We start from the raw sequence: 27,754 nt of genomic DNA, 5'->3' as shown, positions 1-27,754 counted from the left end.
AGAAATGTCTTAGAAGTTATCTACATTAAGCTAATAAACAAGTATATAATAGTAGACTATTTTCTGTTTGTTTTAACGAGATTTTCCCGTTTTAGAATGTTTTATGATTTCTCTTTGTCAAATGAATAAATTCTTAAGATATCAAATATTAATATTTAATATTCAAAATCAACCATTTATATAAAACATTATCCGTTTCTATTCTTTCAATGAATAAAAAATCACCAAGTTTTTGGCTAGTTAATTTAATTTCCCGTTAAAAGCCGACTTAAATTAATTATTGAGGGTTGAATTAGTTCGAAAAGTGTATATTGTATTTTACAGGTTTTAGGTGTATTTTTACGATTACTCATTCAACATTAGAATTTTTGGTTGTATATAACTAATTACACTTTAACTTTTATTACGTTTTAGTAATGTTTCAGGGTTAAATTTCAATAGTACCATGAGTAATAAAACGTAGTATAATGCTATTAAAACGAGTTTTCTATCATAACTCTTTCCTGAGGTATTAGCATTTTGTGATTTTAGTCTAAAATCAGTTTTTTAAACGTAAAATCGAAATTTCTCAACTTTAGCGTCATTTAAATACAATTCTGACCTTTATTTCACAAAGTAAATTAAATTTCTCACAAGATAACATTTTCGTTGAAAAATTTTAACTTCCGAATCCAGGAAACTTCTCGAAGAATGGCAAAAGCACAACTCGCGTTTTTTTTAATTTAAATTATTCAATTGTGGCTTGCGCACTCTCTTATCCGTCAACACTTTTGTGGATATCGCTATATTTGCCTTTAGACATATTCCAACGTGTCATATTCACGTTTACATTTTTTTGAATTTTTCTTAGTGAAATCTCCATTGCAATATTGTAAAAGGTGATACCGAACCCAAAAAGAGCAGCAACACAAGAACATCGTACATGTAATATTTTAATAAAAACATTTGTTAATTGATAATAAATGAGATATTCTTCTCATAAAGTGTACATAACTAAAGCAAAGTTACAATAAATTTACGTTTTTATTAAAATCAACTATTCCCCTTTTTATGCAGCTTTGTAAAGGGTTGAAACGAATATATCTAATTTTGGTTACCATCTAATAAATGATTTTATTAAAATTATGACACGTACTACATTGTTATCAAAGTGGAAAATTTAACGTAGTTTCTAAAATACAAGTCAGATTTGTATTTCAATGCCGCTAAAGTTAGAGAAATTATGATTTTATGTTTTAAAATGATTTGATTTTAGACTAAACCTCGAAAAATTTAATATCCCAGGAGAAAATAAAAAGCAGTTTAAGATAGAAACCTCTGGTGACATTGTACTACGTTTTGTTTGGTGAATCCACCACGGCAGTATTGACAGTTATTCTTGTAGCATCCCATGCATGCTTGGGCGGTTATCATAAGCGTAGGGGGGTAAACATTTCTTATATCTCCAAGCAGGATTCTTAGATAATGGATTTTATTATGTTTTTCTTAATTTATATTGCAAATTTAGTTAAATGTATTAGGAGCCTGTACATGTAAAAATACATATTACAAATTTGTAGTTTTCTTCGTACTAAACACTGACACTTGGGCAGCACAGCTCCTGGCGACACCTTCACAGAAACCAACGAACAATGGTACTCAATATGAGGGATTAAGGGACAAAGAGGTCTAGAAGATGGTCATCGGGGTGGAAAAATATAGATAGGGATTGTCCAACAAAGTTAGAAGATAATATCGACTGTTGTTAGAAAGCAGGTTGTCTGTTGAGAATAAGACTGTTGAAGTCTTTTGCATATGGAGGTTAGTGTCGTAGTAGCGAGCTTTGAACATTTCTCTAGGGATTTTACATTGAAAAGGTGGAATGCGCTGGATATTATATGGCTTGGAGTAATTCCACGGTTCCATTCCACTTGTTCAGAATGCTCTGAGTAGTTTCTTGAAGAATTATTGAATTTTTTAGGTCAAAACATAGTTTGATTCTAAAATCATTCATTACCAACTCTTTTGTTCAGATTCTACGTCACTCAGGGAGTTAAATAGCTACTTGAATGGATGTGAGTACGTCTTTCTTGTCATGTATTATTTTTTCAATTGGTACATTTTCCTGTTTCTTATATTTTCCGCCAATTTTTGCACCAGACTTTGATAAGTTCAATGTACTTGGATGTTGAAGACAGCTTGGACGGCAACGTGGGCGTTGGGAAACATATGATGGTCGTTAGTATAAATTGTATATAGTATGGGAGCAAGAATGATTCCTTGCGAAACGCCGGCTGGATCGGTCTGACAACTGCGTATTTCCTATCACAGGATAACATATATCAATAAAGGATGGTAACGGTATACTTTTATAAAAGATTCTTTTGTGCCAGATTCTAACAAAAGCCTGGCCCACATCTAGGCAATAGATAAGAGAAAATGGTGTTATCGTCTTGAAACCTTTAGTGAAAAGGAATGATTCTAAGTGAACCTAGGTTGGGTCCAAAAAGAAGATGTACATTTTCAACACATTATTATGGGTTATAGCATAAGAAGAAACACTATTAAATACGTCAATTAATCGTAAAAAAATATTCTATTCGATATATATATATTTGTTTTATTAAAACTATGTCTTTTAAGACAGTCAATAAATAGATATAAAAGCAGATAAAATAATAATAAATATACAAGATTTCAAGTGCCTAGACGGGGTGTAAGAGCAAGAGAAAAGAGCCACCTAGCTGTGATCCCCATTTAACTTTGTAAACTTCCTAAGTTTGGAGTTGCGCGACAACCGCAAATGAAGTTGACAAAATTGCGTGGTAGCTTGGTTTGGACATAAACAATAGGCCATTGTAAACCCAATAAAACGGACACCTGAAAATTTAAAAACCCCAATTATTCTGCAACGTTTACTTTTCCAATTATAAGTCTTATGAAAACTTAACTTATGAAATAAATTAAAATATTATTGTTTGATTTTTTAAAAATATATTATGTGTTATGGTATGCTTCTTTAATTTTGACAGATAGCAGGTTTAGAAAAAATCGCTCATTTCTTTTGATTCATCTCATATAACAACAGGAATATTTATCTCCTTCCGATATTGTCCGGTAATGATTTGGTGCCGTTCTTCCCCCTCGAGACTGTTTTATCCTAAGGGTTCAAGGGTTTTAGCCCTTAATCACCCCAACCTATCTTTCCTCAAACGTTAAATTTACGCCATTGCCCTCGCAGGCTCCCCGGATGCAAATTAACATCATACATCATCCCACGCTATGAGTGTTAATGATGATTTGTGCACGGGAGAAACCACGTTGCCTCGGCGGTGATTTTATCGGCCTGATATTGATGAATGGCCTCGCTCGAATTAGTATGTGATAATAATATATTACGGTTAATGAAGAGTGGAACATACTGTGCCCTTCTGATAATGCCGTGGACCCGGGAGGCGAATGACCAATGTGCCTGACATACGATTCATTTGATACAGAAATTAATTACGCAAACGCAACTGCCGTATATGCAGAGCAGTTCATTAATAAAATATCATGTGTAGGGTAGGAATTATTCAAAAGGAGACACATGTATTTCTCACTCTATTAACGTATTTTTGTTCTAGTTTTGCTGTAAAAAATATAGAGCAAAAGTTAAAAATTGTACTGTTAATGATGTTTTTTCTCTAAAACATACTATACATCAAACCTCTAACAAAAAACCACATTAGACCAGAAATAAAATGAAAAATTAGCTTATTTAAAACGTTGACTTAGCTTTTGGCTCCACGTGTAATAAAAACTTTAATTAGTTACTTAAAAAATTAGGTTAAATAATATACGGATATGTTTCATCTTGTCCACTGTAAATTCTCATTTTGAGTTAAAAAAGAAAAAAAATTATTGTACTTGAGATGGTTTCAAAATGTTTGATAGTACGGGATGGGAATAAATACATACAGAATGATTTTAATTTCTGTAACCCCTAATTTTTTTTTTTTTTTTTTTTTTTTTTGGGGGGGGGGTTATTTTTTGGAAAAACTCCCGATGTACCTAAACTTCAAACTTTTTCTTTTTGTGAGCCAAAAATATTTTATGTAATCTCCAAGTCAGCGAACTACAAACAATGTTTAGACACTAGGAAGATAATACATATATACAAGTGTTTATTTTGAACGGTAGAGACAGATTTAAATGTTTAGAGCAGCAAGAACAAAAAGCAAACATTGTTTTTCGGAAAAACGAAATCTCCTCCTAGTACTTCAACCAGGAACCATTTTTTGTATTTATCGTTTTAATTGATAGTAAGCTAAATGCCAGGTTCTCATGTTGCAAAATTTTGAAAAAATTCCTCAAGGAACATCGACAGGACGCTATGGATGTAGTTAATTCAGCCTTGTGCAAATTTCCGTCTCAGGACTTTACGTGTCTCGGGGTTTTCCCGCAAAACCGCTTAACAAAATAAAAATAAAAAATTTAAAAAAGTGAGAAATAGAAGTCAATGTCACTGTGGAACGTGGAAAGGATTGTGGCGTTTGAATAATTAAGAATTCATCGGACGGTCTAAAAAAGTAAATATGCCAAAACCTTTGACAAATAATTAAGGTTTTTAGTTGAGATGAAAAAAAGCTAATGGCACGAGAGGGATTCGAAGGGGTTGAGATGGGGAGTTGATGTCCGAGTGGATCGAGGTCACGATAGCTCAGGTGGTAGAGCAGCGGCGTATCTAGCTGAAGGTCGTGGGTTCGAATCCCTCTCGTGCCATTAGCTTTTTTTCATCTCAACTAAAGACCTGAATTAATTGTAAAGTATTAATTGGTCAAGCGGACCACGAAATTAGTGAATTGAACCTTTGACAAAGTTAAAATACCAGGCATGGCTAAAATTATCTCTGACTATCAGACAAAATACTGAACTTGGAAAAATCATTCAATATAATTATTTAGAGTTATATAAAAAAGTAAACGAGATAAACCTCGAGTTTTTCTATGATTAACAGATGGCTCAGAAATGGGAACGGCATTGGAACCTAACTTTGAGCACTGGCCCTCGGCACCCATTTCGATCTTTCGTGCTCAACGTATAAACATGTTCATTAAAAAAATTTCAATGATAGAATATTAATGGATTCAGATTCAGGCTGCTCTAAAGCCTCCCCATGCTTACGAGGTTAACTCAAAATTTATCTGAAACTGCCTAAATATCATTAAAAAATTAAAATCTTCAAGTAGTAATGCTAAGGTGGATCCCAGGTTATGAGGGGATTTCAGATATCGAGGCATCAGATATACTTGCAAAAAGCGCAAAACAACTCATATGCCAAAATCGATTTTATGGAATGCAATAGAGCCACATTAAAAAAAATTGTTATCTGAGGTAACCAAAGAATACAAAAAATCTAAGAGCGTAAGTCAGGTAGGAAGCAACTAAAAAGACTACTCGCAAAACCAACCCATTGAGAGAAAGAGTAAAGTAGGAATGAACCAAATAGAATTAAGAACTCTTACAGGAGTATTTACTCGAGTAAAATACTACGTTCAAAAATGGTACTATCAACAATTTTGATTATGTCAAAAGAGACAGAGAAACGAAAACACATCATAAGCGACTTCTCCAAAACATAGAAAAGGCCATGGTACTAGGGAAAACCATTCTTGAGTATCGATACCTTACTATAATACAATACCCTTGGTAAAAATTCTTTACTTCCAAAAATAAACGAAAATATTCCGGGAAATCCTTTAGCGGAGATCAGTACAACCGACGGAAATGATAAAGGACGATATCTCTATTAATCCAAAATGGGAAACATAGCATGTCAAATTTTACGCTCAAAATAAAGACTTCACAATTATAATCATTGGAAATATATTAAATATCTAACATTTTGTACTAAAGAATTGTTTTTTACTTACTATTTAAATTCAAACAATGGAGTGAGTCATTTACGATTAATTGTGTCTTACCAAGGCGGCTAAGCATGATTAAACTAGAGCCTGAAGGGAACTATGTTGCTCAGATGGCACGTAATATCAACCTTAATCTGCTCTAGGATAGTGTTAATGAGTGCCCAACGTTGGTTTAGTTAAATTTCAGGTTTGCGCTTTCCCCCTTGATGAGCAAGAAGGTCAGAGTGACGATTCAACAAAGTCCCTGAGGCTTGCAAGGAAACTACCCGGAGGAAAACTAGAGTTTCTGGTCAATTGTGAGGATTAAACAACAACAATTGTTAAGATAATGTGTTTAATTTTGTCTGTTGGATTATTTTTATCGGGGCGCTTGAATAATTAAATGATTACCCCCTTTAAAATCACTTTTATAAACTTTTTCATAACATCAGTTAAAATTAAAAGCACCCTTAATATAAAATAAGTAGTTTACTAGATTAATATGAAATTAAAAGTCTAATGAAGAAAGAAATACATTATCTACTTCCGAATCCGGTTAATAAAGCTTCAAGTTATAATCGTGAAAACTTAGAAGTTTTAATTTTTTCAGATTGAACAATAGATATGCAAAGCATAATAAATCAATCCGTATAGTAAATTTTTTCCTAACATTGGCAGCCTCTAACAAAAGTAATATTTGCATTTTCAAAAAGTTCAAAATATTCTACAACTGGACGAAATCGATTTGCAGATTGTTGGATTGTTGGTAAGAACTTTGATCAAAATTCGTCCAACCTTCCATCAGGCCTGAATGAAATGAAAAGTAAATAAATCAAAAGGGAATTGTACGAAGGATGTCAAGATGTTTATTATGTTCTAAAGGATTGAATACAAACTGTACTTATTTAAAAAAAAGATTAATTTATTTCTATCCGAAGGTGTCAATTCAAACTGTACCTCCTTCAATCCTTTAATTTCCTTATCGCACCCTTATCCGATTACCGAACCTTCCTTCTCTTGTTAACGAAATGTTCAAGATTGACCCCAGAAAAAAATAATCTTTTAAACGTTCTTTATGGCATGTCAAGGCATCTTTTTTACAGTAAAAAGTATGAATGGGCGTTAACAAATTGTTTCTTTTCAATCCAAATTTATTTACTATTTAATTGTTTTTAATTAAACAATCACGACTAACTTATTCTTTGGAAAAAAAAATTTAATTGGTGAATTCAAATTCTGCTAATAAAAATACAAGACAAGAGGGTTTAAAAGTTTAAAATTACACGTAAAAATTTCGTAATAATTGCCCGTTTTATTACCTTTGTTACAACAATGTTAATAATTCTTAAGGTAGGATTTGGGTAAGCTATTGAAAATACTCTTTTTTTTTCTTTTTTTATTGGCCTTATGATCTTGCATATTAGCCATAGTACGAATTCTTGTGTGTTCAAATTGGGGGTTATCGGGAAAAAAGGGCCAGGGGCGACGGTGGGAATCGAACCCACGACCGCGGCGTGAGAGTCTCTCTCATGCTAACCACTCGGCTACCGCGTTCCCCCACGAAGCCATTAATAACATTTATATCGTCCGTACTTTGTAACAATCTGTTCAGACTCGCTTTCAACATTCACAATACTCAAAACGTCTTAAACCGAGCATATTCTTACAAAAGTAAAGCAATATCAAGACAAAGGTGTAAAAGTATTATTCGAACGGATTCCACGATTGCTGGACAGAATGGCAAGAGAGATCGCCTCGAATGGTACTCCAAGAAATGAGCGGTACCTTCAGTAACCTTGTCCCTTTAGGCAAGTCGTCTGGGAGGCGTGAATGGATTTCCTGCACAGGAGACAAACTCCTCACAATAAAAAGATGTAAAAAAATGGGAATTCTCTGCTAGACTACCCTAAGAGAAGTAACTCTTCTGACCAGGCTTTGAATTGGCCACACCTGGCTTACGCATAGTTTCCCTCCTTGAACCTCTAAACCTATATGTTCACTATGTATATTTCCCATCACTATATCCCACATTTTAATTGATTAACCTTTATACACCTCTGCTAAAACCCTCCATCAAATTTCAAAAGACTAATAATTATTTTGTTTTAAGTAAAGGCGAATCATTGCAAACTAAATTTAGCAAAAAAAGGCTCTTGGGGACACTCAAATCAACTCGGGATTTCGTTGCGCTTAGAACAAGCTTTTTGGCCAGATTGTGCTGTAAGCGCTGCAGCCCGAACTTCGGAGTGAGCAGCTAATCACGGCTATGGAGTGGATCTCCTGCCTATATCGGGACATTCGCCTTCGCGTTTTTTTTTTTTTATAAATGTAACCTGCGTTAACATCAAGGTTCTTAACCGACTCCCTGAGCTACGTCACTATTGTCCATGACACTTACTCCTTGGACCTTTGGATCATCGTTTGTTACTGAGATCCTATGAATTGGAACTTCTCGGTCAAATGGTGATGGTTGTCTGAATCCGTGTCACGCGTCTGGAGGGTAACTAAAATAATGACGACGCACCTAGGACGACAACGTCCCAACCTCAATCTGACTATGACGATCCGGCCCTTATTGGTAAATACATTTTGAAAAAGTCTGCCAAGTGGGTGGGCAGTATAGCTTCCTCACATTTTATGCATGAGCATTAATCGGTTTATAATAAAATTCGTAAGACATCATTTAGAAGGAAGACAATTGCACTATGAATTCAACATAGGGTTTCAGAAATATAACTGTATACACGATTATACGTTCGCAGGCGCAGGCGATACCGTTGATACGATTTCAATGAAATTCTTAGAGAACTAGCTTGAAACGAACTTGCACAATTCCTGCAAATTTAATCAAAATTCGTGTAAAGGTTTCGGAGATACAGCTGTGTACGGAATTTTACGTTTGCGCGTGCGAATGCGATATCGTCAATCCGATAGAAATGAATATACGGGACCATCTCGAAAACAACTCTCACAATCTCTAGAAATATCATAAAAATTGGTCTCATGTTTTCGGATTTCAAGGACAGTAAGACAGACACAGAACTAAATTTACTCAGAAAGATCTGACACTCAAAATGCGAGGAAATTTTGAATTTGGATGACAAAAATCTTTCATTTGGTAAAAGTAGAGATCGATTATTCTCGTGTCATGGCCAGTGAAGAATGGAAAAGTGGGGAACTGTGAAAAGTGTACAGCACACCCGTTTAAATAAGGGAGAGGAAATCCTATGAGGGAAAGAAAAAAGGGAAATAGATCTGATTTTTGTGACCAACTAATAAATTTCTTCATTAATAAAATGATATGTACAATGTTCTTGAATTGCTACTACCCTTGGGTTCGATATCACGTGTTTGCCTTTACAAAGGATATATCACTAAGCAAAGTTCCCAAAAAGGTAAAAGTAAGTTCTTGGAATACTTATAAAATAAAGCAAATTTGATGAATTGGACGAAAATATTGATGGACAAAGCCATTGCACTTGCCACAATTGAATATTTCATAGGAAAACATGCATTTTGCTATTTGTTATTCTTAGAGCGTCTACTGCGTATTTGGAATTACAAATAAGAAATAACAATAAAATATTACATTTTGTTGCAACTCTTCTTGGATTCGATATCACATTTTTCAACCTTCGAAAGATTTTACTAATAAAAATTCTAAAAATGTAAAAGTGAATATGACTGGAATATTTATAAAAAAGACAACTTTCTTGATATCCCCAAATGTTTTAATGGAAATGTCCGTGCACAAGCTATAATTGAATAATGTAATAATTTTAAGGAAGTGGGTTTTGTCATTTGTTATTCTTCGAGCAGCTACGTATATACGGAAACAAGAATTTTTGAACGAAAATGTTATTTTATGAGAAATTTAATGTAGTTTGTAAATTACAATTAATTAGGTTTTTAGTTGAGATAAAAAAGTCAATGGCACGAGCGGGATTCGAACCCACGATTTTCGGCTAGATACGTCGCTGCTCTACCACTTGAGCTATCGTGACCTCGATCCACTCGGACACCAACTTCCCATCTCAACCCCATCTTTTGAATTTTCCCGACTTTTTGTAGTTTGTAAAATTAAGATCAGATTTGTTTATAGACGCTGAAATTGAGAAATTACGATTTTATGTTTTCAAAAAATCTGTTTTTAGTCTAAAATCACAAAAATGTTAATATCTCAGGAAAGAGTCAATACCTCGTTTTGGAAATTTAACCCTGTAACCAACTGTATACTCACTTTGTGCGTTCCTTTTGAGTTTATTGAGATTGAATTTATATAATAACGTAATATGAGTGTGAAATGGTAATATTGGGTAGCCAACAAACCTTGGGTTGTTACAGTACAGTAAAATATAGCTGTTTAATATACTTAAAGGGTCATGGTGTGGCTTGGGTGAATCATGTAAATGAAAAAAAAAGTTTTGAAATGAATGTGAATGTGAGCGTATCAACCTTTACAAACTACATGCGTTGTGGGACAATTTCGGGATCAGAACAGATAAGACTGTGGACTCCCAAAACACCGAATAGCGTAATAAACGCACACAATTGAGGTTACATCTATCAGTAATTAGTACATTTTGGTTTTAAAATATGTGATAACATTTTTGAAATAGTGAAACAATTAAGTAATGTAAGTACATTAATTCTCGTCATAAGGAGGATTGACATCCAACTACTCTTTGTGTGTTGCAGATGAAGGGTCAAACCACTTTACAATACTTCTGTCAAACTATTTTCAATTAAAAAGTCATCGACTATGCCGGGATTCGAACCCTGGATCGGCTAGCATGGCAAATTCGAGTCAGTCGCCGTATCCAATCGGCCACCGCGGTACCTGATTGAAAAATTATGTATCTTTAAATTTGTTGTTAATAAAAATTATAACATATTTAACTATACACAAATATTAAACTTAAAACAAAAATGTAAAGATTTATTGAAATTTCTAAGGTATTTTCTTTCGTATGTTTAATGAAATAACAATATAATGTATCAAAGAGTTAATCCGGAGCCAATCCTAGTTTGTTGAGAGTCGGGCGTTATCCCTTTGACCTCCAAGTTCGTGAAGTTTGATATTGTTGAAGGTACAGGTTCGAAATCTTGTAAGTAATAAAGTTTTGCAACCCTACCCGAATCATAATATTTTCTGTTAGTGTTGTATCACGCTGGACCGCCGATAAAGTCTTAGGGAATAAAAAGGAAACAGCCTGTGTGACTGGAATGCCGAGCTTGTCTACCGACCTTCGCCATTCTTCCCTTAAGAGTGGCATTAATTCCTAAGGGCCGAAACCCTTTTTGAATGAAAGGGCTCCTAGGGTAATACCGTTTCGTTCCACCCTCGCGCCCTTCCAACTCCACTAAGTCCAGAAGACAAATGGAAATGAACCCGACCGAGTAGCCGTTTTAAAGAGGAGCGCACTTGTAATAAGGGGTTCGTTTCAAACACACCTGGAAGCTTATTAGAGAGAAAAGACGTAGAAACAATTTAAAAGGGGGGAAATGGAATTCCTTCTCATCCAATTCGAACAAACTTGTGTTCTTGAAAGTCCATTCTCTTACAAAAATTAGCGAACCATCCTATTGACATTCCACTGTGAATAACACACTAGAGGAAACAATTACATCTGCATAATAATTTTAATTCATTTCTCAAATTTAATCGTTGCATAGGGTGAAGTTAAAAAGTAATTATTAACAAAACAAATGAGACACAAGCACACAGGTCTGGACTCTTTTCTTACTCCGTCTCACACACACTCTTTTCCTCTTATCAACCCTCTCTCTTTCTCTCTTCCTCCCAATCTCTGTGTCTTTCAGTTGGTCTTCCTCCCCTTTTAGTACCTCTCTCTCACCTCTCTCTTGTTATTTGTAAGAAATTTCAATACAACCTAAATCTTAAATATGCGAGATATGTATAGAAATAAAGCGTCGTTTCAATTCTCTCTCTCTCTCTCTCTCTCTCTCTCTCTCTCTCTCTCTCTCTNAATATATATTTATATGAACATGTCCTTCAGGGTCACTTGAACAGTCGGTACTACAATTTTAATTCGGCAATATTAGAAAGATATTCCTTCGTATCAGTAAACAGATAGATATTTTTTAACAACGCATTAGATAGCTCTTCCGATCGTAAAGATATATCTTTCGAAGACAACTCTGGTGTCACAGGCCGAAAACGATAAAAATTCCTTTCGTAACAAATCAATAAAGGACATAAAACCTGGTAAGATTTACGCGACTTTGTATAACAGCAATTGTGATCAAATAGAGATAAGGAGGAAAGTGAAATCAATAATGAAATACTGATATAGGCAAGAAGGAACGGGTAATCTACTGGCTACGGTTAAGGGGCACACTAACAAAAACTAAATATGTGTTTTTTATCGTTTCCATGATAGAAGATTGTGATTTGATTCAACTATAATATGCTTTGTTTATGTTTGTTTGAATAATGTATAAACCAGTTACATCGCGGTTTTCAATCTGACCAAAAAATTCAATCTGACCGTAGATTCCAAATAAAACTATTTACTCAGTAGGAAATAAACCGTACTGCGAGTTGTTTTAGCAGGACTGTTCAATTGAATCAGGAGATTTAATTTCGAGGAATACCAGTCGTGTTGATAGGAGGGAATTTGATCCGGGATTGACACAGGTCCTTGAGCCTACGCAGCCCTAAGGATATAAACACGTTTGCGTAAGGAATTATTGTCTATGATTAAATCGGATGCTTCGTTTCTAAAGCCATGTGAAGTTTGATTTACGTTTTTAAGTACAAATTCTGGAATTAATCCTTATTTTATTTGCATTATACTGATCTTACTGTTATTTCTTTTGTTGTTGACTAGTTGTAACAAAATAAACCCTATCTTAAGTAGAGGTATGTAACAATGATAGAGGTAAGGAAAATCGAGAAAAAAAATTACATCTTTAAAATATTTCATTCCCATTGTATGAGATTAAGCTTCGTTTTTTTACGAGCATATTTCAACTACGAGGTGATTTGAACCCTTTTGAACCCCTTTGAACGAGGTGATTGCTGGTGTTTTTGAAAAAAAGCCTATTTGTAAGTCGGTTTCGAATGCAGGGCCGCTGGATTCGAACCCCGGACCTTTACCTTACAGTGATGAACGCCGTGTCAACGCCTAAATTTTGCGGCCGCCGGCGCATCTGTCACCTGAAATTACAGTGATATTTTTATTTCAATTTTGACTATTTGAATTATAAGTTTAATAATAAAAATAAAATAAGAGATTTTTAAAATATGAATAGTGAAATTAGATGTGATGATATTTCTAAATAAACGTGTCTTGTTTAATGAAAAGGTAAGACTAATTGTTTCAATGTTTCAGCAATTTAAGAACTTGTTACCTTGTCGGTTTGTTTTAATTGCACTGAATAAATTGTTAATTTGATGATATTTCAACAGCTTCCTCTAGTCTTTGAAACTTTTGTCTTGTTTGTCTGGTGGAAGTCAGTCAGAAACAGAATTCCGTGATTCAAGAATTGCTCTCAGGTATCTTTTCAATTTGGCGAGGATTCCACTCCAATTGTCTCCCAGAAACACGTCTAACCGTATCAGATTTTAGCCCTTGAAAATTTGTCCATTTAAAGTAAAGAGTCGTGTATCAGTTTGTATTAATTATCTTAGTTTCAAATGATATTTTAAGTTGATAATTTTAAATTAAATTTTCCACCGTGGAGTACAAAAAAGAGATGGTTTTTAAGTAATTTTTAATGATTCGAGAAATAAAAACAATGATTATTTGGAGGTCGTGAGATGCGGTCTGGTCTTCACGACCTACAAATAATCATCAAGTAACGGCCACCAAACACGACAAATAAAACAATTACTTAAGATAGATTTTAAAAAATTACATTAGAAGGTTTACAACTTTTCTGAAATTTCTTTTATTTAATTAAGCAATATGAACAAGGGGTCGAACAGTCGCACCACAACGGATCTTTCATCAGGGTTTTAAAAAGTCTGGATTTGGGCAAGTACCCAAGCAGTAAAGACCCAGTGGAAGACCCGTCTATCGATTCGGCTCAGGGGAGTTCACTGGGTCCTTGCTAAGTTCACAGTAGATCACACCGTCATAATAAAAATGTTCATATTTACAATTTTACATACACGTTTACAATTGATTGTAATGAACTTTGAAAGATCACCAGGTATTTATTTTGAATTCTTAAAATTAAACTATAAAATACGTGAATAATTCAGTATTGAAGTTTTATAAAAGTGTGTTACAATTTTTCTGGAGGAACGTCGTAAATAAAGGCTATTAAAAAATGTAACTTTGATTAATTTGGGTATTTGGCAATAAATGTTAAATAGTTGTGGATCTTTAAATTGTAGATAACATATTAACTAATTTTACAAAATTTGGTTAGCAAGTTGAATATATATATATATATATGAAGAAATGGCCAACTTTGGAAATTCATATTTTCTCAGCCTTTTAAGTCAACAGACCTGCACTAGGTCTCATTTCTTAGAAAATTTTTCGCTGAATAAGAATTTTTTAATGTTTCCCTACCTTCAATCATTTATATGAAAATTCAAAAATTCGGTATCATGTCAATTTTTGCACTCTTTACGAAAACTTCAAGTTGAGCTTTTGAGCCAGGAAGTCGTCCTGGAGCGACGCCCTACAATAGGAAATTTTAATTCACTTTCAATTGGGCACCTTCCACTTTGCCCGATTTCACAATGATTTTTGGGCAAAAACATCGTTGTTTTATACGTGCTCATGGAAAACACCGATTGATATGTCGCCCCATTTTCAAAAATAAATAACTTTTGAATTGTAAGATTTTTGCAAATTTTACGTTCTACAACGTTTGATCTTCCTCAATAACAACCAGATGATCCACCCTGTTATTTTTAAAAGGATTAACTTTAGCAAAACAAATGATCTTATACAAACGACAAGTTAATTTTTTGTTAATTTTTGTTACAAAAAGCATACCCCCCACGCGTCTTATGACTGGCATAACTCCTAAATGGTCGATCCTATAAAAAAAATTTCCTTTCAATAAAAGTGGCATGAAATAATCTCTAGAATTGAATTGTAAAATAAAAATATTGGATTCTCATTTAAATTAGCAAAGTTAGTGTCACTTCTCAGCTAAACGAGAAAGTTTTATCAAATCTGTTACCATCACGCTATCCTTGCCAAAATTAACTTAGGGTTGGTATTTTTTTTAAACGTTTAAAAAAATCCTGTTTTTATTGTTAGTATATTTTCTCATTTACGTTACTTTTTAAATTTTGATTTTGAGGTTTATGAAAATTTGGAGGTTTGATTTAAATCTCCAGAATAACGTGATACGGATAGAAACTTAACTATTTCAAATGGCTAGATATTCATCAATGTACATTTTTTTAACGTTTTGTCGCAGATTTCAACGTTTCTACAGATAAGTAAGGCAGTTCAAAACAAAGCAAATCTAAATGATTCCTTGATAAACTTCCAAGATACAGATGTAAAGTAAGCTTAGATAATATTAATGTGGGAAGTTTCGGGGCCGACGAACAGCTGAGGTCATCGCCGGCCCTCTTGGTGTTTTTACTTTTATGGTCTCTCACACATATTTTTCAACCTGCAGCCATTTGTACGCCTCAATCTGTTATTAATTGCCCGCTTTTATATGAAAACTAAATGATTTCCTAAAGTACTATCCTCTCATTTGTACCCCAGGTTGTCAACTGCAGAACAGATATAAAATATTATATATATATATATATATGTTTTATATCCCCACGCACATAGTTTTTCTAGAGTACTCGATATTCCTCCAGAACAATTCGAACCCACTCCATTCCCGCTTCTTTTCTTTTACTCCACGGCCGTCAAATACTGTCAAATACGTACCCCCAGATTACTTGATATCCCGTGGGAAGGGGTTAAACAACCTCTTCCTTTTATGATAATTAATTACATTCATTCCGATGAACATACCCAACAACACCCGATAGAAACATAGAAGTCTGGTCACAATCACTTCGCCAGAGTACTCGATACGATATTCCTCGGGTCAGGGATAAACAACCCCTTCCATTCACCCTAATAAGTTACATCCGTTCCCTTAAATTAGCATAAACACAACACCTCATACAAACTTAGAAGTCTGGTCACATTCGCTCCCAGGGAGTACTGGATATTCCTCGTAGCGTGGTTAACCACCCTCTTCCTTCTACCTTAATAAATTACATTAATTTCAATAAATTAACATAAACATATCATTGACACATACAAACACCAAAAAGGCACACAGTCTTACGATAAATTAAAATATTACCAATAAACGTCAAGCCTTCTACGATTGCAAATGTCCTCGTTATTTTATTCTTTCGAAATGGCCAGAAGGTGCCCATGATTCTGGTAAAATCTTGCATACTCTCGTCAGTAGGATTACGTTACTCTGATATTGACATTGAATGTAAACTTTTAAATTTTTAAATGTAACTCTTTTCAGCATTTTGTTATCATAGTTTCTGTTACAAGATTTTTTAAATTTATCAATAATTAGTAAAATTGGTAAATAGTAGATTGAATAACTATGCAGTGATTTTTCTGTTTGTGTGTGGTGTTTAGTGATCGTTAGTTAATGATGATTTGGAGATCGTGAAATGCGGTGACGTAAGTTTTAGAAAAACATTTACTTTATCCTGCCAACGTTTCGATCTTTATTGAGATCATCTTGACTCTGACTCTCAACACGACATAGAATAATGACACATCTACACAGAAAACAAACACTTTGAGCCCTGAAGATGATCTCAATAAAAATGGAAACGTTCGATAAAGAAAATGGTTTGTCGAAACCTACGTCAGACCAGACCGCATCTCACGATTTCCAAATAATCTCTTAGTTTTCGTTTATTTGATCTTTTTTTATTTCTATTTCCAGATAACATGGGTGAGGCGTCGAGACTGGCACATCCTCACGTCTGGGGTGTTCACGTACACGAACGACGAACGGTTCCAAGTTCTACACGCCGAGGGATCGGACGACTGGACCCTCCAGATCAAGTACGTGCAGAAAAAGGACAACGGGACTTACGAATGTCAGGTGAGCCATTTTCCTATAATTGAGATTTATATGATCAAGTCATCGATCCGATCCGGACTCTAATTTAGACATCAAAGGTCCCTTTGCTTAAGTGGCTCATTACAGGTTTTCTCAGTCGATCGATTACCACTTTTTCCTTTGACGTCCGCACAATCTGTCCTTTTTTCAATATCGAGTAGTATAAATATCGAGTAGTATAAAGAAGTAGAGGGAAATTCGATTGAATTTATTTAAAAAATTCTACCATAAGTCTTGAAATAGTACTCCTACATAAATATAACCTCCTAAAAAAGGTTTAAAAAAAGACATTTTTAAATAATTCATAGTTAAACAGTTATTATTATTTTATAATAGCTATAACAACAAGCTTACCATTTCTTTCCTTCTTGGCATATTGTTTTTTCCAATAATGGTAATTTGTGCAAAACTATTTGCAAGATTGTATAAAGCACTCAATTGGCATTTCAATTGTTAAATTTACCCAAAAGGTCTTTAAAACTATGTAAATACAAGACAAATAGAACCAGGAAAAGTTTAAATTTCAATAATTAATATTTAGATTCCATGATTATCGACTAACCACAATTGATGGTTGAGTATATGGATGAAAGGGTGTAGTCTTCTTAACAATTAATTAGCAGAGCTATGACAAAAAGTTTAATAAACCATCAAAAGCTAAGTATATTACAAGAATATATAATTGTAAAAAATAATACGCCTTGAACTATTTACTCAACGATGAACTTACTATTAATCAATATTTATTCTAACTCACCATAAAACTAAACCAAATTGATTTAAAACGTATTTTAATAACTATTATTTCTCAATGTACCTAAGTTCTTTAGTTGCTATTTTTAATATTATATTCGAATCTAACAATTTTTCACTTAAACTTCTTGTACCGTACTTCGCGTGTACCCACTTAACTACTTAACTTACCTACCCCTCTTGTACTTCACAGATACGACTTAAAACGGTAAGTCCCTCTTCTGGAAGAGGGGCTCAGCCATTCGAAACTCATCTCCTTACGTGTTCTTTGCTGTTACTAAACTGAGCAGAAAACAAAGTAAAACCAAATTTCATAAGAGACCAATTTAGTAGCTTAAACCTATTCCTCCAACGAGCTACAATTAATGTTAAATTTGATCAATTAATATTTGACCTGTTAAACAAAAGCGCAAGAAGAAACAGTATGTAAACAAACGACCTGCGATCGAGTCTTAGAAAATCGGTCTACATTTATTGAAGATAACGGGACAAAATTAGGGCGTTTCTTTTCTAAATCTTCCAAAATACATATTTTCTTCTAAAAACCGGTCAATAGTAGTAATTAAGTTGAAGAAAAAGTTGGCCCGCACCGTCCAAACAGAGGCGTTATCGCTTTCGAAACTATAAATTAACGCTTGAAATATTAATAACCTTAGGCATGCCATCCACTCGTTTTTTTTTGTTTTAAGCCGAACGATCCATTAGCACGAAATTTAGATTTGATTTTTTTTCTTGTTTGAACCTACACAACGCGATTACGAAATACTTACTTAATATCTCTGTTTGAAACACAGGAAATAAATGTGGCAATTTGTATATTAAATTTTTAACTGTACAAACTGCAAAGATAATTAAAAATGTATATGAACAGTGAATTATTTTGGTTCAGTTCCACCATGCATCTATTTAAAATATCAACGGCGATAAGATAAACTTAGTTGATGTAGATGAGGAAATTTTGCAGGGTGTTATCTTGATACCGAAACCAGTACACGTGTGTTATATGTCTTTGGTGTCTCACACTGGAGAGATTGGGATACCCTAAGTCGGAAAGGATCGTACCGTTACCATTTTACGAGGGTGATTGATATAGATAAGAAAAATATCAACTCACTGTTGGTGGTCATTTCGTTCCAAACTTTGCATCTTCGTAAAATAGTGAAAAAACCAGTTTCCCTCTGATGAAGTCGTCGGATCTACTGGAACGGCACAATGTGGAAAACGAGATTGGCATTCTCCTCTTTCAGCAATAGCATTACCGTTGCAGTACCCGTAAATGATATGCATATCAGCAAGATGTGCATTAGAAAACAAGGACATAATTTAAACCATCAACCTGAGGATATTGTCAGCTGATAACATAAAGCAAACTGATAGAACTGAACATTAAAGAACTGACAGGGAACTCAAGAGCCAGACGTATTTCCTGGAAAAACGTGACCCCCTTGATTAACACCAGTTTTTCTCAACAAATAATTTTTGGGCCTACCAGAAGCGCAATCCAAAAAGTTGGGTATACTACTGGAAGCTAATTAAGTGGAGAACTTTTGAGGGAATTTGTAAAGCTCCAGAGGTTTGTACCTATTAACAGTTACCAATCCAACAATTTAAAAAAATTCCAAATTTCAACGTTTTTGTATTTTCTGAATTTTTCGTGCAGAACTTTTTCATCAATTCTGCAATGGTTGCCTTACACCAAATTTAACGTACTTTCAGGTGGAACAAACCAGATATTTCTACAGTCAGTAATTTTGAAGTTTATGAGCAATTTATTGGGCCTAAGTGAACCTAAGTCGAAAAATGAAAAAACAAACAAAACCTGAAATTACTTCCTTACCGTTGAGATTTTGACAGGGGTTTATAGCATCTTTTTTGCTTCATTTGTCCTGAAATTGTTGACACTTATCGCCAGTTACCATGTATATATGTAAAACAGCATTGATTACAACTTCAACTAGACTACCCAGAAATAAAAAATAAAACATATTCATACTATCCTGCATACCTACCTTAATTAAAACCGCCAAGCAAAACAAAATGGCCACGGAAACGGTATCTGACTAAAGCCTAAAAGCGTGAACAATTCAGACAGTCGTGATTCCTTAATGACTTCTGGCACTGTGATACTTTACACAAAATTCACGGTTTACAAACATACATTTCAACCAATTCAATGTAATAATCAATCACGGTCCAAAAAACAGCCCTCAACCTGCTTGACGTCTACACTTTCCACAAGGACGTACGTAAATAACCCCCATTGCACACACTGAACTGTAACTTAGGCAAATTTATAGCTAACTCAAAACGTGCAGCCTACGTTATCTACCAAAACCTTTTCTGTTCATAAATTAAACACATTGTTAACCCACATTCCCAACAGATCTCAATATATGCTATAAAAATCTACGAAAATGTTTTTTCAGAAAAGTTTGTCTTACATACATCTACAATGCTGTACGAAAAACAACATGTTTTAAAATACTTCCATCGTAAAATAATTCGACAACACATCGTTCAAGCTCCTATCGAACTACCAGCCTTCTTCTTGCCTTATAAAAATTTCAAAAATAAATAAACTGCTAAAAGACTAAAATATTTAAAAAAACATGCTAAACCTGCTAATGGCAGGGTACATCGCGTAGTACATCTAGCAAAAACATTATTGTTGATAATGGGTTTTGGTTTGCGAGTCGGTGAATCGTGTTGAACCTGCACTCGTCCACTTATTGGGTCTGACTTCACTCGCGATTTTTTGTTTGAGTTATTCAAACGTGAACACAAACCCAATAAGTGGCCGTGTGCCGGTTAAACATGAGAAATATTATTGCCCGGGTGTCGTTCTCGATGTGGCTCGAACGCTCCATCTGGTACCGTTGTTTGTTGTGGAAGCTCAGAGCTTCATTCCTTTTACAATATTTTTAAAACTTTAACTGCTACATCTCTCAAAGAACTGCCTTTTCTTTTTATTATCCCCTTCAACCAAGTTTACCCAAGGAAAGCTTTCTAAAGCCCCTGCTCTTCACAATATACACAATCAACCTTTTCTCTGTACCACAATTAATTTTTGCAGACGACATTGCCATGCCATCAACTTAATAACATGATAACCTAAACCTAATAACATGATAACATGCTACTCTATTTAAACCTTCAGTTTTGGTCTTGCAAATGGTAGACAAAAATTCACGAAACTATCGATCAAGTTACTCCCTCGGAAAATTCATTTGACCAACGGTTAAAAGTTGTCAGTTGTTTCAATAGCTCTTCTTTACGCTTAAAGCGTTCTACTAGAGCCCAAAACTTTGTTAAGAGCTTCACTCCTAGGTTTTTCTTCTTCTAGCATTACGAATCTCAATTTGTATAGGTTTTTGAACCAACATGTCCTGCTGTTTCTACTTCTTTCGGGTAATATCTGCACTGGTATATTTCTGCTCCTTCGGACCTACGCATATGACTCCGGAGTTGAAGTATTCAGTCAGCAATCGTACTACATATCTTTTTAGATCTAACGCGTCCTAGATTTGATAGTTTGGCGATAGTCATTGTATGAAATTGTTCCGTTGTTTGTGTCCTGGGATATAGTCCTGTTGAACCGAGGACCTATTCTGAACCAATTGTCTGTCGGATCTGAGTTTTTGGGAATTTGTTTTGTCCCAAAAGAGTCCAGGCACTTAATCGGGCACGCTTTATCCTGTATTCCCTGGTAGGCAAAACAAAAGCATCTTACAGTTTATTTCAATCAAAAACCTATCCTAGCCTCGATAGGACACTATAGCAATGAAGAGGCGGATAGCCTTGCCATAGAAGGCTCTAATACTGCGTTTGTCGGGCCACAACCGGTATTACCTCACTATATAAGCACAGCGAAAGAGAGTATTAAATGGTCCAAAATCTTGGGGTTTGAGAACAAGTGCAAGAGACTTATGCAGGACACGTGAGCCGACCAAGTCCCGGACCTTTTAGGGATGGGGTACGAGTCTACCCAGACCCCTCGGGTCTTGGTCGCTCACCCTGAGTTATATATATATATATATACCGTTTATTTCAATGAAAAACCTATACTAGCCTCGATTTTTCAGCAAATCCCCAGAAATTTCAGTCACAATATTTCATGGGCTTATGCATCAGTAATTTTGAAGTATAAGAGAACTTTTTATTTGAATAGAACTTTCTGAAGAAAACGGGTGCAAGAAATTAAGTCTTACAAATTCGTAAAAAATGTACTATTTAGTGCCATTTTTGTTTTAGCTTAATTTTAACGAGGGTTTCTTCTAAAATTACTTTTTTTCAATTACGTTTTATTACATTCATTTAAAAAATAATATAAAAAGCATATTATTACTTTGTGGGCAGACAACGATTTTTTTTCAAATGAGTGAGTCAGGAGAAGAAAATTAATTTTTTTTTAATGATTTCCATACTAATCCAAAATTTTATAAAAAGGTTATCAAACAATATTTGTCAAATTATTGATGAATATTGCCTACTGCTTTTGATTTCGAGTTTTCGCGCAAATTACAAGACCCTTGTCGCGTGTCGTGTTTATTCAGTTATTCTAATTAGAGTCGTAAAGATTTCAATGACCTCATTTACATAGGCTAATGCTCAGGCCGTTGCTCTTTTTACAACCATTTGTATGCACTCACCTCAGATTTATACTCTAAATATATTTGGAGCAATATTTGAATTTTATCTGTCGTTTCGTGCCGGTTTTAGTGCCGACGGTGCATTGTCTTATACGAAATTAAATTGAACCGTTGGGCCGTTAAACATTAAATTCCTTGAATAATAATTATTTGGGAAAATAAGTAAAGATCATAAAATTAAGTGTTACTTTAATTGTGTAATTTAATTTTACTGTATGTCTGAAAGAGAATTTCATTTGCTATTTTAAAACCCATAAATCATCGATATGGATTCAGCTCTCACTCCCGATATTACATGTAATTAATTTGTGCAATAAAACGAATTAATTAATAGATGATTATGTGTATAATTACGAATACGCTTAAATGTATTTTTATTAGGTTTGATATTTATCAAAAATTTATTTTAATTTACGATGACATTCGGTGATCCAAAGAAATATTAAATGATCTTATTTCTCTTTCTTCTTGGTTGTCTAGATTTAAAATTTCAGCACCCTATGCATACAGTTTTTACTACACTTTCTTACATCATCTATAATAAAACAACTCTATTTTCCAAAGAGGCGTAGGGTACCCTAAGACTCGCCGCCATGTTCAAGCACAACTCTCGTATTGGGAGAACTTCTCGCTCTCTATATAGAGCCATGAAAGGACGCTCTTTAATTATACGGGACATATAAAGATACCTTTCTCTACATGCCGGTCACATGCGCATACTTTTGCCAAAAACATTTTTAAAATTTTTTCTTTAAAAAAAGACTGATAAATTGCCAACTTTTTTTACGTTACTTTTATATTATATTAAATAATTACATTAATGTGCACAATAAAGACGTAATAAATTTCATTATTGATTAATACATAATATAAAAACATGAATTGGGGGCGTCGATGGTCGCAACGGTTTAGGCGTTGACACGGCGCTCATTACTGTAAGTTCCCGGGTTCGACATACATACAAATGGTTTTTTTTTGTCAAAAACATAGGCACCCCGATGGTTCATATAACCTCGCAGTTGAAATACCCTCGCAAAAACTAAAAAATATAATAAATAAATTTTTTAAACGAACGATGGTTTTTTGAGAGGGGTGTATTTTTTAGCTAGGATTTATAGCTACCATTCTGTTCCGCCTGTTCTCACTGTATATGTCCGGCAATTTGCCATCTACAAAAATGGTCTTTTGAAAGCTGGGGACAATATTTAACAAATTTCAAGCAAACTACAATTAAAAGTATTTGTTACTATTTAAGTAAATTTATTTATCTTAGGTTGCAATGTAAAATATTTAGTCGAGTTTTGATAAAAGTGTCTTATTTTAATTTGGTTATGTTGATGGTTTCGTTACGTGTCTTTTCTTTTAATTATGAAACAACCACAATCTAAGTGGATTTCTTCTTGAAAAACATCAAACATTGAAAGAGTGTTCTTTCTACAAATTTTATTATATAATTAACATATAAATATGTTTTTATGATGATTACATTATTTGATAACTTATATAGATGAAGGAATGTTTTAGCGCTTAGGTTTTTATCTAAGATTTATACCTACACTTATCCACCTGTTCTTGCTGTACTTGTCTGGCTTTACTTTTTTCACAGATTGACAAAACTTTTTCCAAAATACCGTTTTAACAATTTTTATGGGTTTTTCTTTAAATGTTTTCTTGTTACGATTTTTTGTACGGTAACAAAGAATGAAGATTTTGAGGAATAGAAAGAGAAGGTTCAAATTTAACTGGCGTTCATTAAAATTTCATATCCATTTTATCTCCTGTGAAATAATTTTCCAATTCGATATAAATTCCCTTTCTCTAAAATTGTCAACAAAGTTGAATCTTTTTGCGTATTGAATCTTATCGTCTTTAAAGTTTAAGGGATTTTCTTTTCCTCGGTCGTTAAAAGAAAAAGGAGACAATTTAAAATAAGGAATGCCCTGGATACCTGCCCTTATGAATAATTTACACAAAATTGTAATTCCAAATGAGTAGGACGAGGCATATTCAAAAACCATTATGTACTTTTAGGAACAGTTTGAATATCAGTTGAATGTTGCACATTTTGTAAGTTAATATCCAAATATATATTAATTGATCTGTATGTTTGAAGTTTTATTTATGTCAGGAAAAGCTTTCAACTTATTCCACTTGCTCTGTAAGAGAAGTTGAAAGGTTATTACTTTTTTATAATCGGAAAGAAAAAAAAATATTTGTTAAAAAATTTGCAAAACCCATCCGCCGCGAGAGGGAAAAATGAGGTATACAACAAGTAGGTGAAAAGTTAGGTGCGTTTCAATCACGAAGTCGTCACCGGCAAGGGGATTGAATTGCAAAGGCGAGGTGGATTTGGAGAGACGGGAATAAAGACGAATGTAAATAGGATGAGATGAAGTTGTATATCCCGCCGCTGTCCAATAGCATGCAAAGCTCCTCCAGCTTTTCCACGAGGCCGGGGAAAGGGATAATCATAACATTTGTACGGAGCTTGCAGTTTCACTAGATTCCAGTCCCAACTCTGGTAAAGTGATGGTTCGTCGCCCACTAAAGACGGCATCCCTAATCCTCAAAAGTACATTGAACACCCAATGAAAAATTCTCTACATAATTAGCTCATTTTTAGACCTGGCGATTTAATATCATAGAAATAATATATTATCCTTCAAAAATGTTACCATAATAAAATCATAAGTTTTACTGTTTAAGGAAAAAAGTCACAGAAGAAAAAAATAATTCTAAACTTTTTTAAGATAATTATTTTAAACAATTTTTTAAAAATGAAACAGCAAAAATATTTTTTTTAGTTTTTGTTAGTTTTTAATGTATCTTTGATTACTTTTAATTTACACACTTCACAAAGATAACTGTGAATTAAAAAATAGAACACCTTTACCATTGCCTACGACAATTATTCTTACTCGTGCTTCACCTTTACCCTGTAAAAATTCATGTCACTAATTCTAAAAATTGAATGATATTAACCTTTATTTGCATAAATGCACTATACAAAATCAACTGACGCTGAGGTATGAATATATGTATGCATTTTATTGCATATAATTTTTGATTTATTAGTTGTATTCAGTTTGCTCCAGGGCATTATTGCTCATTTTTCAATTAGTCTGCATTAAATATAAGAAGAATTTAATCTTAAAATATAAATACGCATAAAATATACATACACGTAAAGTGGTTTAGGGAGAAAATTATCTCAAAATCCAGGCACTGCACAAAATCGTAGATATTAAACACAACATTATATGCAGGTACATAAGTTTGGTAAATAAATGATAAAATATCACACTATAAATCAACTGAATATCTACTGCTTCTGTTTTCACATTGTTTATCAGAGAAATTTGTTAAACCAGGTCCATTGGCAGACACACATTTCTTTTCAACACATGTATAATATTTTCCAAACTAAATGAGCTTTGGATTTGGTTTTTATACTCGTATTTTTGGGTATAAATAGGGGTATATATTTTTGTTGAAGTCTCTATCAAAATTTATTTAGAAATCGTCGTGTCACTAATCACCACACATCTCTATCAAAAATAAAAAGGTTTTTGATACGTATAAATGGGAGAAGTATGGAAGAATTTTAAAATTTTACACTTGGTGTGTAGCTGTGGGTTGGTAAGCGAGGGCTTACATGCAACTATTCTATCGAAGTCCAATATGGAAACCCCACCCCCCCAATAATTTTTAGAGCAGAATTTTGGTCAATCTGAAGCTTAATATTAATTTAATATCTCATTGGCATTCTCAATACGACACACAATAAGAACACATCTACACAAGCAGCAACATCGCTATTTCGTTTTCGGTCGTCACTACCGGACTTGTTGGTTAGAGTTAGGATAGGTAAATGACCCATGCTCACACAAATTCTGGTATAAACGCAAGAAAATACGATGATCAGAGTGTATTCTATCGGAAAACCTCTCACCGGAAAACATACGAAGAAAAGTACAATTAAATGAATTGAAAGGATATGGTGATCCTTAAGAAATCGTAACCTGTAGAGAATAGACGCAGACCTTCCTCTCTGCCCAGCATCAACAAAGGCAATAATCTCTTCTCACCGCAGGTAAACGTTTTTGTTGGAAAGCAAAACACGGAATGAATACTCAGATATAAATTATTGTGTGATATAATTTAAATGATTTCAAGAGGATTAGCTTCGAGAAAATAATAAAAACAAAAATTACACTAAGAAAGGTTACTGCCATTCGAAATATAACTAGACGTAACAAAATATCGAAACATTGATAACGTTAAATACATATTTACAATTAGATTAGAAAGCTAAAACAAAATGGAACATAACACCACCATAACTCGGTCAAAACAAGTGAAAACATATATTTTCTTGCAAAATAAAACAATCGAACATAACTCAGAAATGGTCATCTTATCAAAAATTTCCTTTTAGTAAAAGTGGCATAAAATAAACTCAACAACGTAATTTTACAATAAAAATAGGGGATTGTCATTTAAAATAATAAAGTTAATGTCATTTCCCGGCTAGATGAGAAAGTTGTATTAAATCTGTTACTGCCTCGCGATTCCTAGCCAAAATTAATTTATCTTATTTTATATATTACCAACTCCACGGTCATATCTTCTCTATTGATAGGTTGAAAAATTCCAAGTTCTCCATGGTTAAAAACCTTTATTTGATTTAGAAAATTAAATGACGTTTCGGGCTCCTGGCCCATCATCAGAAACTAAACATAGAGAAATCTCATGGTATAATTCCCAATCTGAAGGCACACCCATCAGTGATTTCCAATTTTTTAAATAAAAGTATTAATACCTGGACTATGCGAATGATACATATACATCATTTTACCACCCCCTTCATTTGTTGAGGGGAATATCGTCAACATGGTTTTAAAACTGTAATTGAAACATATATTTTATTTTAGTCCCTTATTGGTATACCACATGGTAATGAGATTCTTAATGTCTTCTTCGTAATGAGAATTACTAATGGGTGTGCATTCAGATTGGGAATTATACCATGAGATTTCTCTATGTTTAGTTCTGATGATGGGCAAGGAGCCCGAAACGTAATATATATATATATATAAGNGATAGAGAGAGAGAGAGAGAGAGAGAGAGAGAGAGAAGAAGGAGAAGTACAGACAGAAATAAATGGAGAAAACTAGAGAAAGTGGGAGAGAATGTAAACTTTAAATTTTGTGTTTTTTCTATAAGTGATTTATTATGTTTTTGATACTTATTTGACATCGTTTGATAACTACGAAAGGTTATAAAATTAAGAAAAGAGGAGACGCAAGTTGAGAGGCTAAGTGGCAAAAATCGGGCCCATGAGTAAAGGGAAAACACAAATTAAAATAAATGCGATTA

The 27,754-nt window shown here is 33.8% G+C and overlaps 1 protein-coding gene across 3 annotated transcripts in view; it reads left to right on the top strand.

Annotated features, from left to right (window-relative positions):
- LOC106662312 (neural cell adhesion molecule 1-like) overlaps positions 1 to 27,754 on the top strand; it is a 489,063-nt gene that overhangs the window by 252,647 nt on the left and 208,662 nt on the right. For all 3 annotated transcript variants that reach the window (XM_014386331.2, XM_014386329.2, XM_024225418.1), the window contains one exon: positions 16,794 to 16,955. In XM_014386331.2, coding sequence (XP_014241817.1) covers positions 16,794 to 16,955 — 162 coding nt within the window. The remainder of the gene's footprint in view (positions 1 to 16,793; positions 16,956 to 27,754) is intronic.

This window comes from Cimex lectularius, unplaced genomic scaffold (assembly GCF_000648675.2).
Source record: "Cimex lectularius strain Harlan isolate CLEC.00 unplaced genomic scaffold, Clec_2.1 scaffold51, whole genome shotgun sequence".
Lineage (NCBI taxonomy): Eukaryota > Metazoa > Arthropoda > Insecta > Hemiptera > Cimicidae > Cimex > Cimex lectularius.
The sequence above is the reverse complement of the archived record's forward strand: the minus strand, read 5'-3'. Positions and strand labels throughout refer to the sequence as shown.